General features: G+C 34.6%; 1 protein-coding gene across 1 annotated transcript in view; it reads right to left on the bottom strand.

The window, feature by feature from the left end:
* Positions 1-16847, bottom strand: part of MRPL1 (mitochondrial ribosomal protein L1) — a 97499-nt gene that overhangs the window by 52034 nt on the left and 28618 nt on the right. The window contains exons 4-6 of the mRNA XM_049632096.1: positions 16753-16836; positions 15310-15381; positions 12563-12674 (exon numbers count right to left, since the gene is read on the bottom strand). Coding sequence (XP_049488053.1) covers positions 12563-12674; positions 15310-15381; positions 16753-16836 — 268 coding nt within the window. The remainder of the gene's footprint in view (positions 1-12562; positions 12675-15309; positions 15382-16752; positions 16837-16847) is intronic.

The raw sequence follows: 16847 nt of genomic DNA, 5'->3' as shown, positions 1-16847 counted from the left end.
GACTTCACTCATGTGGAATTTAAGATACAAAACAGACTAACATAAGGGATGGGAAGCAAAAATAATATAAAAACAAGGAGGAAGACAAAACATAAGAGATTCTTCAATATAGGGAACAAACTAAGCACTGGAAGGGTTGTGAGAGGTGGGATGGGCTAAATGGGCAAGGGGCATTAAGGAGGACACTTGTTAGGATGAGCACTGGGTGTTATATGTAGGGGATGAATCACCAGATTCTAGTCTTTAAATCATTATTGCACTATATGTTAACTAACTTGGATATAAATTAAAAAAAAAAAAAAAGTATAACTTTTCGAAACAGCTGTCTCTCCTTTCTCTATTTCCTCTCCTTCTATTTTCTCTTAAACCTACTTCAATCAAGTTATCATCCACTGAAAATAGTACCGTCAAGGTCTCCAATAATCTTCACAATGAAAAATCCAATTATCATTTCTCAGTGCTCCTCTCACTTGACCTGTCAAGAGCATTTCACAGTATATCTCTACTTTTCCTAAAATACTCTGACTTGTTGTCTGAAACATACTCTCACTGGCTATTCCACTCAATATTGTTGGCCGAGCCACCACCCTCACCTAGGTGATATACAAAGATTAAATTACCTCAGGGCTCAGTCATTTGACTTCTCTTTCTATTCAATCACATATGGCTTTAAAGACCATTTATCCTCTGATAACTGCCAAACTTATATATCCAGACACAACTTTTCTCATGATCTCCAATCACCTACTCGATATCTCTATCTAAATGTAGGTAAGTAATTCGTAAGGAGTACAAAAGGACAAATGTTTGCTCAAGGAATGAACAAAGGGGCTCCTGGGTGGCTCAGTCGGTTAAGCGTATGACTTTGGCTCAGTCATGATCTCACGGCTCGTGGATTCAAGCCCCGTGTCAGGCTCTGTGCTGACAGTTCAGAGCCTAGAGCCTGCTTTGGATTCTGTGTCTCCCTCTCTCTCTGCCCCTCCCCCATTCATGCTCTGTCTCTCTCAAAAATGAATAATTTTTTTTAAAAGTTAAAAAAAAATGAACAAATTAATGACTTCATAATTTTGAGTCTGATATCATACTGATGTTTAATGATGAATATGAAAGAATACAGCTTGAGAAGAAAACAGAAATAGTTCTGCATTAAAACATACTGAAGTGAAGGTTCTGACAGAATATTGCAAACATACAGTGTACAGTTAGAATCAGAAACCAGAACAGAGTGATAGATTGAGGGTAATGATGCAGATTTTAGCTTTTAGGCCAATTCCATCCCAAAACAAATAAAATCTTCTTCCTTTGACCCTACATATTCCTTTTTCCATATCTTTATCTTCTACCAAAGCTTGTTAATGTTAATTTGCATTTACACAATGACCAAGATGTTGAGCATCATCTCAAATGAATGGCCATTCGAAGATCTTATTTTATAAGCTGCCTGTTTAGTTCTTTTGTCCCTTTTTGAAAAGGTGGGTTGATAGTCTTCTTACTGAGTTATAAGAATTCTCTGTATTCTGGATATAAATCTTTTGTCTGATATATGCATGGCAAATATTTTACCCTCATCTGTGGCTTTTTGTTTTCTTAGTGGTGTCTTTTCATGAGCAAAGTTTTTAATTTTTATAGTCCAATTTAGCAATTTCTTCTTCTGTGGCTTATGCTTTTTGTGTCCTAAGAAATCTTTGCCTAATCCAAGACCATAAAAATTTTCTTCTAGAAATTTTTCTTCTAGAATTTCATGGCTTTAGCCCTTACAATTAGATCTGTGTCCATTTTTAATTAATTTTTGTGTTTGATGTGAGGAAAAGGATATCTAGTATTTCAGAAACATTCATTGAAAACTATTCTTTCCCCATATAACCTTGGTACCTTTACCAAAAATCAGTTCTCCCTTAGGCTTGGGTCTATTTTTTTTTAACTTTCAATATTTGATCTATCCTTATGCCATATCACACTTTCCTGATTACAGCAGCACTAAAAGGCAGTGCAAGTAATGCAAGTCCTCCAATTCTGTTCTTCCTTTTTAAAATCATTTTTTATTCCAAGTCCTTTGTATTTCCACTTACATATCAGAAAAAGTTTGTCAATTTCCAAAAAAAAGAAATAAAAAAGTTTTTTAAGCTTTCTGGGAGCTTGATTAGGACTGCACTAAATCTATAGAAAATCTAGGGAAAATTCCCTCTTAACAGTATCATCCTTCAAATCCATGGCAATGCCATGTCCCTTTCCTGATACTTTCAGCAACATTTAGCAGTTTTCTGTGAGAAGGGCTTGTACATCTTTTGCTAAATTTATTCCTAAGTATTTTATTTGACTTTTTTATGCTCTTATGAAAGGAACTCTTTTATAAATTTCACTTTGACTAGCTATTGCTAATATAGAAATACAGTTGACTTTGTGTATTTATCTTATATATTGTAACCTCAACTAAATTCATTTAGTATTCACTCACTTAAGATCATAACTTCTGGGTATAAAGACAGTTTTATTTCCTCCTTTCCCATATGTAGGCCCTTTATTTCACTGACCTTCAATACAATGTTGAACATAAGTGATGAGAGTAGAAATCTTTACCATTCCTGATTTTAGGTAGAAAGCATTCAGTCTTAAAATGATTGCATCACTAAGAATGATATGAGCTGTTCATTTTTCATAGATGTGCTTTTTCAAGTTGAAGTTCACATCTATTCCTAATATTCTGAGTTCTTAGCATGAATGGCTGTTAGATTTTGTTAAATGTTTTCCTTGCATCTACTGAGATGATCTTAAGGTCTATGTCCTTTATTAGCATGATATATGTTGATGTTCAGGTGCTAAACCAACTTTGTAATCCTAGAATAAACCTTATTAGTTAATATTCACTAACCTTTATAGACATTCATACATATATACATAATACTGGACTCAATTTGCTAATATTTTGTTAAGAATTTGTGCTTCTGGGGCACCTGGATGGCTCAGTTGGTTAAGCATCCAACTCTTGATTTCAGCTCAGGTCAGATCTCACAGTCGGGGATCAAACCCTGCATCAGGTTCCATGTTGAGTGTCGAGCCTGTTTGGTCTCTCTCCCTCCCTCCCCCTCTTTCTCTCTAAAAAAATAAATAAATAAATACGTTTAAAAAAAAAAAAAAAGAATTTGTGCTTCTATGCTTATGAGAGATATTGGTCTGTAGTTTTCTTGTGATGTCCTTGTCTACTTTTGATACCAGGGTAATGCTGAGCTCATTAGAGTTGGTTAAGTGTTCCTTCCCCACTATTTTCTTCAAAAGGTTGTGAAGGATTGGTGTTATTTTTGCATTAAATGTTGGATAGAATTCACTGGTAAGAAGTCATGTGACCCTGAACTTTTCACAGTGGGAAGCTGTAAATTACTACATGAATTTTTTTAGTTGATATAGATCTATGTAGCTTTTCTATTATCTTTTTAACACTTCGGTGATTTGGGTCTTACAAAGAATTTGCCCATTTCATTGGCATAAGGTTGTTCCTAACAGTCCTTGTCTTAAAAGTCTATTTTGCCTGGTATTAATATAGTCAATCAAAGTCACTAACGCTTAACTGTTTTCACGGTATATTTTTACCTGTCATTTTACTTTCAGTCTATGTGTATGTTTGAATATAGTGTGTCTCCTGTACACACCATATAACTGAATTGTTTCTTCTTTGTTTTATAATCTCTGCCTTTTGGTTGGAGTGTTCATTCACCCTGTTTCCAATTAACAAAACTATAGATATGGCTGGATTTGGGTCTTTATTTTGATGTGTTTTCTATTTCTCTTATCTCATATGTTCCTCTATTCTTCCTGTACTGCCTTTCCTTCTTTAAGCAAAAATATTTTAGTGTAAGTTTTTAATTTTTTATTCCTCTACTTAGTTTTAATCTTCTCTCTTTGTGTATGTTTTTTACTTGCTTCAGATATTACAATGTGCACATTTATCTACCACAACCTACTTCATCTTAATAGTGACTTCCAGGAAAACAGAATAAATTTGTGCCAACCTATCTTCATCTTCCCTCTGTGACCTGATATTATGATCATGCTCAAACCTGTTTCACCTCCTGTATATTTCATAATATACACTGAGCTAGTCAAGACAGAAATTAGGGAATCATTATAGATCCTCTCTCTCCTTTACCCCCTGCATCTAATCAGTAGTTCCTATTGACTCTACCTCCTCAATATCTCACAACAGCCTTCCTCTTCTCCGTCTTCATTGCCACTGCTCAGATTCTGTCCTTACTCATCTTGTACTTAGCCTACTGCATTAGCCTCCTACTGGTCTCTGTTCTTTGAGTTTCATCATTTTCCCATTCCCACCTTATCACTTACACAGCTTCTACATATAGTCATTCTTATATGCAAACCTTAGACTATTCTTCTGAACAATATTTTTCAATGGCTCCCAACTGCAAAAACGATAAAATCTAATCTCCACAGTACGTCACACAAAGCCTTCCAAGATCTGGCCCACTGCCTATCACTGTCTAACCCCACTGACCACCGCTATCTGATAAAACATTATGTACCAAATGACAGAAAGGTATTTATAATTTCCTGAACACAACTGAATTTCTCATTCTTCTGTGCATTAGTACAAGCCATTTTCTCTACCTGGAATGTCCTCCAGGTAGAAAATACTTATTCATGCTTAATCTCTCAATTTAACTGCTATCTTCCTTATATAATTTGATTCTACAAAGTATTCCCTCACTTCTCTCAGCACTTTGGAGACTGTGCTCTAGTACACTTTCTGCATTTTAGTGCAGCAGTTTGTTCTCGTCTCTCTCACCTCTCAATTTTTAACTCCTTCAAAATGGGAACTATCTTTTTGCTTTCAACCCTCAGTACTAAGTGCACTGCATGGCACATAGTAGGTACTCAATTATTATGTGCTTATTCAATAAATGAGCTATGAAGGTAGAAATGATTTATGAAGGCATGAAAAATAATGAATACCCCCTAAAATAATTACAAGAAAAAACAGCTACCTTAGGAACTGTAGGGAGCCAATTATTGAGGTTCATTTATATTATGTACTTCTCACCGGGCCTGTGCTAAACTTGCATACATTATAACAAAAACACTACAGAAAGATGTTATCATGAAACCCATTATGCAGATGAACAGAGGCACAATAATGTTAGGTAAACTGGTTCAAGGTCACAGCAAGTGATAAATCCAAGACTGAGAGAAGTTTATGTTAACCACTATCCTAATGTTTTTCAGTATAGCCCAATGTTAAATCTTCACTGCTGTTTCTAGGGCTCTGCTATCCCTTATTGCTATGTAATTGCTCTCCTCTTTTTTCATTTTCTCTTTTCTTTGTACTTTTATGTTCTTTACTTCTCTCTTTTTTCTTTCTTCTTTTCCCTTTCTCTTCCTCTAATTCTATCAATTTCCATAATGACATAATCAGAACTAAACTATATGATCAGATATTTTACCCTAATATTCTCTTTTCTTCCTTAAGAACATTATGGGGAAGAAGCAAGTAGAATAAAAGAAGATAGGGAGGACAAAGAAGGAATAGCTAGTGAGAAAGGAGGCAAGTTAAGATTGTACAGTATAAAAGAAAGTTTCAAGAAGCAAAAAAATAAAAACAGATCTGTGAATGTGGCAAAAGAAAGAATGATGATTATTATTGGCAGCAACATTTTAGCTGAATCACTGAAATAAATATTACACTGTATGTTAACTAAAATTTATATAATAAAAAATAAATAAATATGAGACCTAAAACCATTAAACTCCCAGAAGAAAACATAGGCAGTAATCTCTTTGACACCAATCTTCGCAACATTTTTCTAGATATTTCTCCTCAGGCAAGGGAAACAAAGAAAAATAATCTAAGGGAACCACCCCCAAAAATAATAACCTTTTGCACAGTGAAGAAAATCATCAACAAAACAAAAAGGCAACCTATTGAATAGGAGAAGATATTTGCAAATGATGTAACTGCTGGTGGGTTAACATACAAACTCTATAAAGACCTTATACAACTGAACACCAGAAAAACAACCCAATTAAAAAATGGGCAGAGGGGGTGTCTGGGTAGCTCAGTCAATTGAGCACCAGACTCTTGATTTCGGCTCAGATCATGATCTCGCAATTCGTGGGTTCGAGTCCCGCATCGGGTTCTGCACTGACAATGCAGAGCCTGCCTGGGATTCTCTCTCTTCCTCCCTCCCTCTGCCCTTCCCCCTCTTGTTCTCTCTGTCACTCTCTCAAAATAAATAAACTTTAAAAAAGTAAATAAGAATAAAACTAATTTTTTAAAAAATGGGCAGAGGACTTGAGTAGACATTTTTCCAAAGAAGACATGCAGAAGGCCAAAAGATACATGAAAAGATGCTCAACATCACTAATTATAGGGAAATGCAAATCAATACCACAATGAGATATCACCTTAAACCATAAGAATGGCTAGAATCAAAAACACAGGAAATAACAAGTGCTGGGGAGGATGTGGTGAAAAAAGAACCTTTGTGCCCCGTTCGTAGGAATGTGAATTGGTGCAGCCCCTGTGGAAAACAGTATGGGGGTTCCTCAAAAAAACTAAAGATACAAATACCACACAATTCAGTAATTCCACTGCTGGGTATTTACCCAAAGAAAATGAAAATGCTAATTTAAAGAAATATATATGGACCTCTATGTTTATTGCCGTGTTATTTACAATAGCCAAGATGTAGAAGCAACCCAAGTGTCCACCAATAGATGAATGGATAAAGAAGGTGTGGTATATAGATACAATGGAATGTTACTCAGCCATAAAAAATTATGAGATCTTGCCATTTGTGACAACATGGATGGGCTAAGGGGGTATTATGCTAAGTGAAATAAGTCAAATAAAGAAAGGCAAATACCATATGATTTTATTTGTATGTGTAATCTAAAAAAACAAAACAAACAAAAAAGCAGAAACAACCCATAAATACAGAGAACAATATGGTGGTTGCCAGAGGGGAGGAGGGAGATGGGTAAAGGGGGGAGTGGGAGGTACAGGCTTCCAGGTATGGAATGAGTAAGTCATAAGGATGAAAGGCACGGCATAGAGAATACAGTCAATGATACTGTAACAGAAAAAAAAAAAAAACAAAAAACTAAAAATGCTACTAACAGTGATGTTCTAAAAAATATAAAAACCTGTAATAATTAAAAATACAGTGATAATGGGAAGTGGGAGGTAATAGTTTCTATAGGATAGTCATGGAAGGCCTCTCTATTTAGGTGATATTTGAATGAGAAAGTGAGCCAGGCAAATAAGCAAAGAGCATTATAGACAGATGGGCCAGTAAGTAGTCCAAAGACCAGAGAAGAGAGAACATTCAGTGTGTGTGAGGAAGGGCAAGGAGGCTACAGTAAAGTAAATGAAAGAAAGAGTAATAGAATCAGCTGTAATATATCCAGAATTCATCTATAATTATAATTATTCCTAATCATCACTGGAGTCTTTCATACATAAACAGTCTTTAAAGTAATACATGAGGGGGGAAATTCTGAAAAATTTCAAATTCACTACTGTGCAAAAATTTGCTATGTCTTAGCATTTTTTAAAATATAACCAAAGAGTTCTAAGTGTTTTGACAATGCAAGCAATATTCTTAAGTACAGCATGTCACTCAATAAGTTAAAAATACTGCACATTAGGTTTCAATACATTTACATCCACTATTCTCAAATATGATGCAACACCAACTTCCATACAGAAAGCAGTGTCCTACTCAGTAATATGTGAATACTCTTTGGACAAGTCTCCTGCAACATTCTTTTGTCAAGACTCCAACTGGAGCACTGATGTTCAATTCTAAGAGCAATGTGTTAAAAGGAACACACATTAGTGAGTCCAATTTCCTAATCATGTCCTTTTTCTATCTACCTGCCAATAACTTAGCATGGTTTAAAAGAACTCAACTATTTCCAATCCTCTCTCCCCCTCTCTCTGCCCCTCCCTCCTCCAGTCATGTGAGCTCAGTCTCTCAAAAATTTTTTAAAAATTAAAAAAAAAACTCAACTATTTCCATATATGCCATAATACCCCCAATGCATTAATATGTGTAATAAAAAACTAATTCCATTAAGTCAAGATATTTTTCATACTCATATTTTTTTGTTTAGTAAGTGCTAAAAAATTGGTTAGCAATAAAAAATTTATAATATCAACAAAACAGATCTTTATTAGAGATGAAAGAATTTCAGAGGACACTTACATTGGGTGGGGGGAAGCTAGTGGACAAGCAAGCTCAATTTCTTCAAGAAATTTAAAAAGCAAGGTTTAGATGTCTTTTTTTTTTTAAATAAAAAAGAAATAATACTAGGAATAAAAGCCAAATATGCATTTGAAAAACAGAGAACTTGCCTACAGTTACGTAAGCAATTAAAATAAAATGAATAAAAATGCAGCATTAAACATGCTGCAAAATGTGCACACTCAATCCAGCCAAGACAGTTACACCCACTCCCATTAGTAAAACAAAATGTAAGACAAAATGGGAAACTAATGAGCTCAGCTGCAGGGGCTTGTTTGTTTGTTTTTTAATTTCATCCATTTGCTCAAAACATAGTTTCTATTTTACCCTAAAGTCTTTTGTTGGATATAAGGGGAATCAAATGTTCCTAAATAAAAATAGGAATAAGCTCTGAAAATGCATAATACAAGCCTCATTTGTTCTAATGCACATCTGGTGTATTCTGTCTTAACATCTTTGACAGGTTAATCATTTGTCTTCATGTTTAAAGAACACAAGTGTTTTGCCAGTGCTGTTAAACAGATCCTGAGGGGGGCAGGGGTGAAAAGAAAATGTTAGAGAAAGGTCTATTTTTTCAAGATGCTTTGTTTAAGTAAGTGGCAGTGGGGCTACATATCTAGAAAACTTGAGCGTGGTATACAGAAGTTATAACTCATTATGAAAGTAGGAAATAAAGTCAATTAATAAAAATAAACATTTTATAATGTTTTTATTTATTTTTGAGAGAGAGAGAGAGAGAGACAGAGCGTGAATGGGGGAGGGGCAGAGAAAGAGGGAGACACAGAATCTGAAGCAGGCTCTATAGGCTCTGAGCTATCAGTACAGAGCCCAACACAGGGCTAGGACCCACAAACCACAAGATCATGACCTGAGCCAAAGTGGGGTGCTTTAACCGACTGAGCCCACTCAGGCAGCCAAAAATAAACATTAGGGACACTTTTCTTATTTGAAATAAATAAGGTATTTGAAAACCTTCCAGGCTACAAAACAATAGTCTCAAGCTTTATGATGCAAATGGTAATATAAAAATTCAAGGCTAAAGAATAAAGAAAATAGGGGCCAAAAGGATTATTCAGAAAATGGATAAAGTAGCAAAGGTGACAAAATTAATTTCTGTGAAAAATCAGTTCACTGCCCAAAGCAAGGAGATGGCTGGATACTGATATATTTGGTATCCAGTTTCAGTTTGAATTGACTATATTTAGTATGTTTGGTTTTAGTGAGCTTGAATTTAATTAGAAACTACAAAAAATATGAGAAATATTTTCATCCAATTCAACTATGATTCTGGTTTAAATTTTAAAATAACATTCAGTTTCAAGTCTTACTTAGGAAAGAACAGAAGTCTGATTCCATGACAGCAAACACTACTGTAATGGATATCCCTAATAAAAACAACCAAATTCAGTCCGATATCTAACAACGATGTGTTATTCAATGCAAGTTAACAAACATAAACAAACAAAACTCTAGGACAAGAAAATAATTGGACAGCCACTTGAATTTGCTTAAAGTACTGAACATGATCTATAATTCAGGTGTTAGTGGTTCATGTATGATGACTTTTAGAATTTTTTTTTTAGCTCAACTTGAGTTGAAATTTGAATACAGTCTACTAAAACAATTTTAAAATATTTGTTCTGTTTACACTATAAAATTTTATCCAAACGTCAGCACACCGAAAACGAACCATGTCAGAAAATGAACTCAATTTTCTTCCCAAAACTATTGTTTCCATTAATATCAACTTAGAAGATCCCAAGGCTTCAACATTTCACCATTTGACTCCTCTCTTTCTCCCCCTCAAACTGCTCATTCCTAACTATTAGCACAAAGACCTAGTGTCTTTGACATTTGTCTCCTTACTCCAGTCTCATTATGAAGACTTTAAATATTACCTTTATTAGTCTCTGGCAATTGTGCCTAAACTTGTCTCCCAACTTCTAGTTTTGATTCATGCCAATACATCTTACAAACTCTTGTTAGATTATTAAAGCTCTAAGGAACTCCCCATGTTAAAAACTTCTAAGGGATTCTTGCTAAATACAGAATAAAAGTCCAAGCTTATTAGGATCTTATTCAAGATCCTTCTCAGGGCTCCTGGCTGGCTCAGTCAAAACAGCGTGCGACTACTCTTGACCTTAGGGTCGTGAGTTTGAGCCTCATGTTTGGTGTAGGGATTACTGAAAACTCTAAAATAAAAACAGATCCTTCTCAATATGGTATCAGTCTTCCTTTCCAATATAATTTCCCATTATGCTCTTTCATTTCAATGTATGGGTACTATTCACTATAAGCCAAAGAGAATTAACTGGCTTTTCATGTACATGGCCTATATAATATCTGACTTACTTCAATGTATATGACTAATAGATTCTTTTTATTTAAAATAATATTCCCCTCGGGGTGCCTGCGTGGCTCAGTCGGTTAAGTGTCCGACTTTGGCTCAGGTCATGATCTTGCTATTTGTGAGTTCGAGCCCCGCATGGGTTTCTGTGCTGACAGCACAGAGCCTGGAGCCTGCTTTGGATTCTGCGTTTCCCTCTCTCTCTACCCCTCCCCGCTCACGGTCTCTCTCTCTCTCTCTCAAAAATAAATAAACAATTGGGAATGCAAGCTGGTGCAGCCACTCTGGAAAACAGTATGGAGGTTCCTCAAAAAACTAAAAATACAACTACCCTATGACCCAGCAATTGCACTAATAGGCATTTATCCATGGGATACTGCTGTTTCGAAGGGACACATGCATCCCCATGTTTATAGCAGCACTATCAACAATAGCCAAAGTATGGAAAGAGCCCAAATGTCCATCGATGGATGTATGGATAAAGAAGATGTGGTATATATATATACAATGGAGTATTACTCAGCAATCAAAAAGAATGAAATCTTGCCATCTGCAACTACGTGGATGGAACTGGAGGGTATTATGTTAAGTGAAATTAGTCAGAGAAAGACAAATATCATATGACTTCACTCATATGAGGACTTTAAGAGACAAAACAGATGAACATAAGGGAAGGGAAACAAAAATAATATAAAAACAGGGAGGGGGACAAAACATAAGAGACTCATAAATACGGAGAACAAATAGAGGGTTACTGAAGGGGATATGGGAGGGGGGGATGGGCTAAATGGATAAGAGGCATTAAGGAATCTACTCCTGAAATCATTGTTGCACTATATGCTAACTAATTTGGATGTAAAGTTTAAAAAATAAAATTTAAAAAAAAACTCATAAGAACCATGAAAAAAAAAATAATAAATAAATAAATATTTTAAAAAATTAAATAATATTCCCCTTAATCTACTCATCCAATTATTCAAGGTACAGTTTTTTATTTATTTAAGTAGGCACCATGTCCAAGGTGGGGCCCGATTCACAAGCCCGAGATCAAGAATCCCACACACTTTACCAACAGAGCCAGCCAGGCGCCTCTCAAGTCACAGGGTTTTTTGTTTTTTGTTTTTGTTTTTCAAGTTTATTTATTTTGAGAGAGAGAGAGAGAGCACAAGTGGGAAAGGGGCAGACAGAGAGCGAGAGAGAACTCCAAGCAGGCTCCACACTGTCAGTGCAGAGCCCGACGTGGGGCTTTAACTCACAAACTGTGAGATCATGACCAGAGCTGAGATCAAGAGTTGGACACTTAATTGACTCAGCTACCCAGACACCCCTCAAGTTACAGTTTAAATGTTACCTCCTTCAGCATGTCTTCTCTGATTTCCCTACTCCTGTATAAATTTCTCCTGAACACCTTTGGCACCTTGCGAATTTTTCATACAATACTTCACGATATGGCTATCTATGTAGTAACATTACCTCTTACTAGATTTCGTAAGAGGGAAATATCCATGAGGGGAAAGTTCTTTAAGGGAAATATCTGCAGAGTCACACACAAAGTAAGCATTTATATATATACATATATACGTATACATATATATAAATGGAGAAAGAGAGAGAATGCTGAAATAAATAAGCATACATATTACATTGATAAAGAGGTATAAGATAGTATAATGATAACATACCCAGGGGGTAATATGTGCCATTAATTTCAAACTTGAATATGGCCTAAATTTAAAGAACTGGTATTATAAAGTAACTATGTTTTCAAATTATTAGATTACCGATATTAATGCCAAAGGAAAAAAAAGAATCAAATCTACATGTTGTTATATAACACGAAATTCAAACACCAGAACATATTATTAATTCTATGTATATATTAGGAATTTTGTTTTATAACTAAACATACATATTAGAAAGTTATTGACAGCATAAAATAACAAAAAGAATTCTCCCTTACTTCTAGTTAGTTTTGGAAATCTCTTTTTCAGTTTCTTCTTTAATGGATTAAGCTCAGGCATTATTTCTGGAACAGCTACATAAAAGTCTGATTGAATTTCATCATCCAAAATCTGAAATTCAGGGGAAAAAGATAACCTTAAATTATATGAAAAGCTTTATCCTTCTAAAAATAAGAGTATAATGTAGTAATTTCCCTTATACTTTCCCTTAGAAAGCAGACATTAAGCAAAATTCTTTTCTTCAAACACAAAGATCCTACAGACACATTTACCAATTATGAAAAACATGAGAACCAAAACATTTTCTGATGTTCTTTTAAAAACAGCCACATCCTTTAAAAGAAAAAGAAAGAAAGAAAGAAAGAAAGGTTTCTAAACATTACTAGGTTAAATGTTTCCATGGGGTTATGTTAGGCAAAAGTGTAATAAAGTAGAAGACAGGACTAATGTGTACATGGCACATACAATCCTACAAAGTTGAATTCATATGTCCATTAAAACTAAAGAAACAATGTTGAAAATTTTGCAATATATCACATGTAAAATTAATACCACTCAAATAACCACTAGCAACCAAATCACTAGCAACCACACTGCTTTCCTAAATTTAGAGCATCAAAAAAACTAATCTATAATTATTTTCACAAAGAACTGAAACTAAAATTCTATTTGCCTCCAATAACTAAAAATAAAAGAGGAGTAGGATGGTTGAAAACAAATTCACTTATAATTTATTTATCCATATTGTAATTCATTTTAATAGCAAAAAGAATAATACTTAATTTTTAAAAGACAGTTTTAATTAATTCAGGCAAACATCCAAATTAATTAGTAGACTACTACAATTAGTTGATTACAAAATGAAGCAACTTTTTAGAATAATACTGCCTAGACAAAAAATATTTTACCAATGATTCTTTTTCCATATAATATTTTACCACAATATGTCATTCAAAGACTTGGTTTGGGGTTACACAATAAACCCTAAAATCTTGAACCATGGCAAAATTAAGCAGATTCTGGCATTTTATCTTCCTATTACTATTCTTATTTTTACAAATTCTTTACTCCCTAAATAACTTACTATGGTCCCCTTAACAATAATATTTGCATTAAACGAGCACTTACCACATTTGCCAAGCATTCTGCTAAATATGTCACATGATTTAGTTCATCTAGTCTTTACAATAACCCTAAAAGGCCAGTACTAATATTGACCACACATCCCTGATCAGGAAACAGAGGGCTTAGGGAGGATTAGTCAGTCTATGCAGTCCTAAAGAGCAGACCCAGATTTTAAGCACATGTAATGTGGTTCCAGAATCCAGGGCTCTCAGTCATAGAAATATGAAAGCAGAGGCAATTTTGAAATGTCAAAGAACTGCATATGAAATCTCTACTCTAAGACCTTCCATACTCGAAACTAAGCTCTACTCTCTAATTCCAAAGAATTTCTGATATTGTTTATTTTTTTAAATATTAAGAGATGTTAAAATTTTATTAAGTTAAAGTTTATGATGCATCAGAAAGAACTGGGTACCACCCTCTGACTTTGACTCAGATTATGAAAACATAATCTCTTTGTATTTTCCATTAGTGCTACTCCCAAAAATCATTCTGGAGACTCTTCCTTAAAAATCCAGAATCCTAGGGGTGCCTGGGTGGCTCAGTCAGTTGAGCGTCTGACTTCCGCTCAGATCGAGATCTCATGGTTCGAGCCTCATGTCAGACTCTGGGCTAAGAGCTCAGAGCCTGGAGCCTGCTTCAGATTCTGTCTCTCTCTCTCTCTGCCCCTACCTTGCTCGCTCTCTCTCTCTCTCTCTCTCTCTCAAAAGTAAAACATTGGAAAACAAAAAAAAATTTTCTTTTAAAAATCCAGAATCCCTACCACATTTAGAGTACTGTTGGGGCGGGGAAAAAAACAAACTACAAGGACATCCCAAAGGAAAGGCCCAGTTCAAACTTTCCTGAAATCAAAATCTGGATATGGAACAAAGATAAGTTTTCAAATCACTTTCTCCTGTTCTAAAACCAAAAAATGTTAAATGATTAAATTTAGAAGATTTTATAAACTGTTAAGGAAAATCGCTTGTATTTTCAGAAATAACTCCCAAAATTCAATAGACATGCCTCTTCTTCTCACCTCTTTAAAAAAAAAAAAAAAACAAGTTGTTCTGGTTTCAAGCCTGCTCCACAAATGCTTTACTTTCTCCAGGCAGGCTACAGAGCCACTTGCTGTCTCGTGCTGAGCCTATGCCACTCGGAAGCGGTTGAGGAGTACAAGTTAAGAGTAATGAGAAGTATCATATTACTACAGAGGTCAGATACTATTCCTTGTGATCTGTAAATTTAATCACACTTTTCACTCTAAGAAGGCAGAACAAATATCTGATCTTCAAATCATGAATAATTTAAATTTCATTTTAAATCTTGCATTCAAAATCACAGAGTCATAGTACCCTTTCCAGTCTACCCACAAAACTCTCACAAACATACAGGAAGCAAGGAAAAAAAAAATCACAATATAAATCAAGCAAAATTAATATCAGACTGTCTGAATAGTTTTTTCTTAGCTTGATTATGAGACTCAAAAGAATAAGAAAATTTTTCACTGCTTTACAAAGCTTTACTAACCATTTATCAAAAGATATAAGCACAGTGGTTCTGTTCCACATGCAATAAATCAATGGATGGCAAAGATAACAGAACAATTTCTATAACTAATGAACATGAAACAACACTGTACCTTCTGAATCAGACTAGTTCCTCCAGCAAATGCAGCTCCATTTTCTTCTGCTATTTTAATCTCTGATGCATTCTATCAAAATACAATAGTTTGAACATCAATCTTTAAATAAATTCAGTCTGCTTTCAAGTATTTTGTCAGAAAAAATATGACATTTCAAAGTAAAAATTGTGGCTTCTACTCTTAATTAAAACTGTATCAACTGTGTATTAGTTGCATCAGAAATATTATATCTGGAACAAGTTTACTTTGTAGGTGATTAAGGTGTTTCTTGACTACGACATGACGAAATACATTGAAATGACATATTAGGAACCTACCAAGCCCAATCTAACTCTCCAATGCCTTCAATACATCATATTTCAAAAATAAAAGATTAAAATACATTTAGTTTTGCTAATTTAAATGGAGACATCAAACCAATATAGAAGAGGAAAAATTACGTTAAAAATGATAGTATCAAAACTATATTGTACACCTAAAACTAATATAACACTGTATGTTAACTAACTGGAATTAAAATGAAAACGTAAAAAAATTTAGCCAGTTGTCTGAAAATCCAGAAGAAAAATATACAGTATTAGTTATTTTCTTTCTGTATGTTCCGTTTATGTCATTTGGTTTTACTTTGAAAATATATCACTCCCTTAAGTTACTCAAGTTTTGTAGCATTCCAACAGCTCTTGGCTCCACTTTGCTGGAAAGAAGTTAAAGAATCTCTTCTTTGAAAGTAAGGCACATACAGAATAATCAAAACACTCTACAAGACAAATTCATAAATACATTACAAATAAATGTTTATAATACAAGATTGACAAAGAGCCATATGACTTTGTTACAAGCTCGACTTTCCTGTCTTTCCAGACTAGATATTTTTAAAAGTGTGGTCTCTTGGGATGCCTGGGTGTCTCGGTTAAGCGTTCGACTTCGGCTCAGGTCATGATCTCATGGTTTGTGAGTTTGAGCCCCACATAGGGCTCTGTGCTGACAGCTTGGAGCCTACAGCCGGTTTCAGATTCTGTGTCTCCCTCTCTCCCTGTCCCTCCCCTGCTTGTGCTCTATCTCTCTCAAAAAAAAAAATAAACATTAAAAAAAAATAAAAATAAAAAAAAAGTGTGGTTTCTGTGTCTACATAGGACTAAGTGGGCCTACCTTTAAAATAATTTTATTGTTTTTGTTTGAGGAGAGGACTTAGTGCAAGTAGCAGGAGCTAGTAGGATGGACGAATTCTCTATTTCTCTTTAGTTTCTTGTGAGAAACATAATGTGATAGATTAATAATGATAAAATTAATGTTCTAATTTAGCTCTTTCTGAAACTAATGACATAACCTCAAATGGAAAAAATGACTACATGAATAGTCTCACTCAGCTGATCTAAGCACTGATTAATGTTATATGTAAAAAAAATTAAATTATATAAAAAGTTAATAAAGGTTACTCACCCCTGTAAATACAGCAACTTTATTGATTTCTGAAACGAACGGGTATGGAAAACTAAGAACACTGGCAAATGGCTCCACTTTTTTCTAAATACACA

Source organism: Panthera uncia, chromosome B1 (genome assembly GCF_023721935.1).
Source record: "Panthera uncia isolate 11264 chromosome B1, Puncia_PCG_1.0, whole genome shotgun sequence".
Taxonomy (NCBI): Eukaryota; Metazoa; Chordata; class Mammalia; order Carnivora; family Felidae; genus Panthera; species Panthera uncia.
Note: the sequence above shows the minus strand (reverse complement) of the source record. Positions and strands in the feature narration are given on the sequence as shown.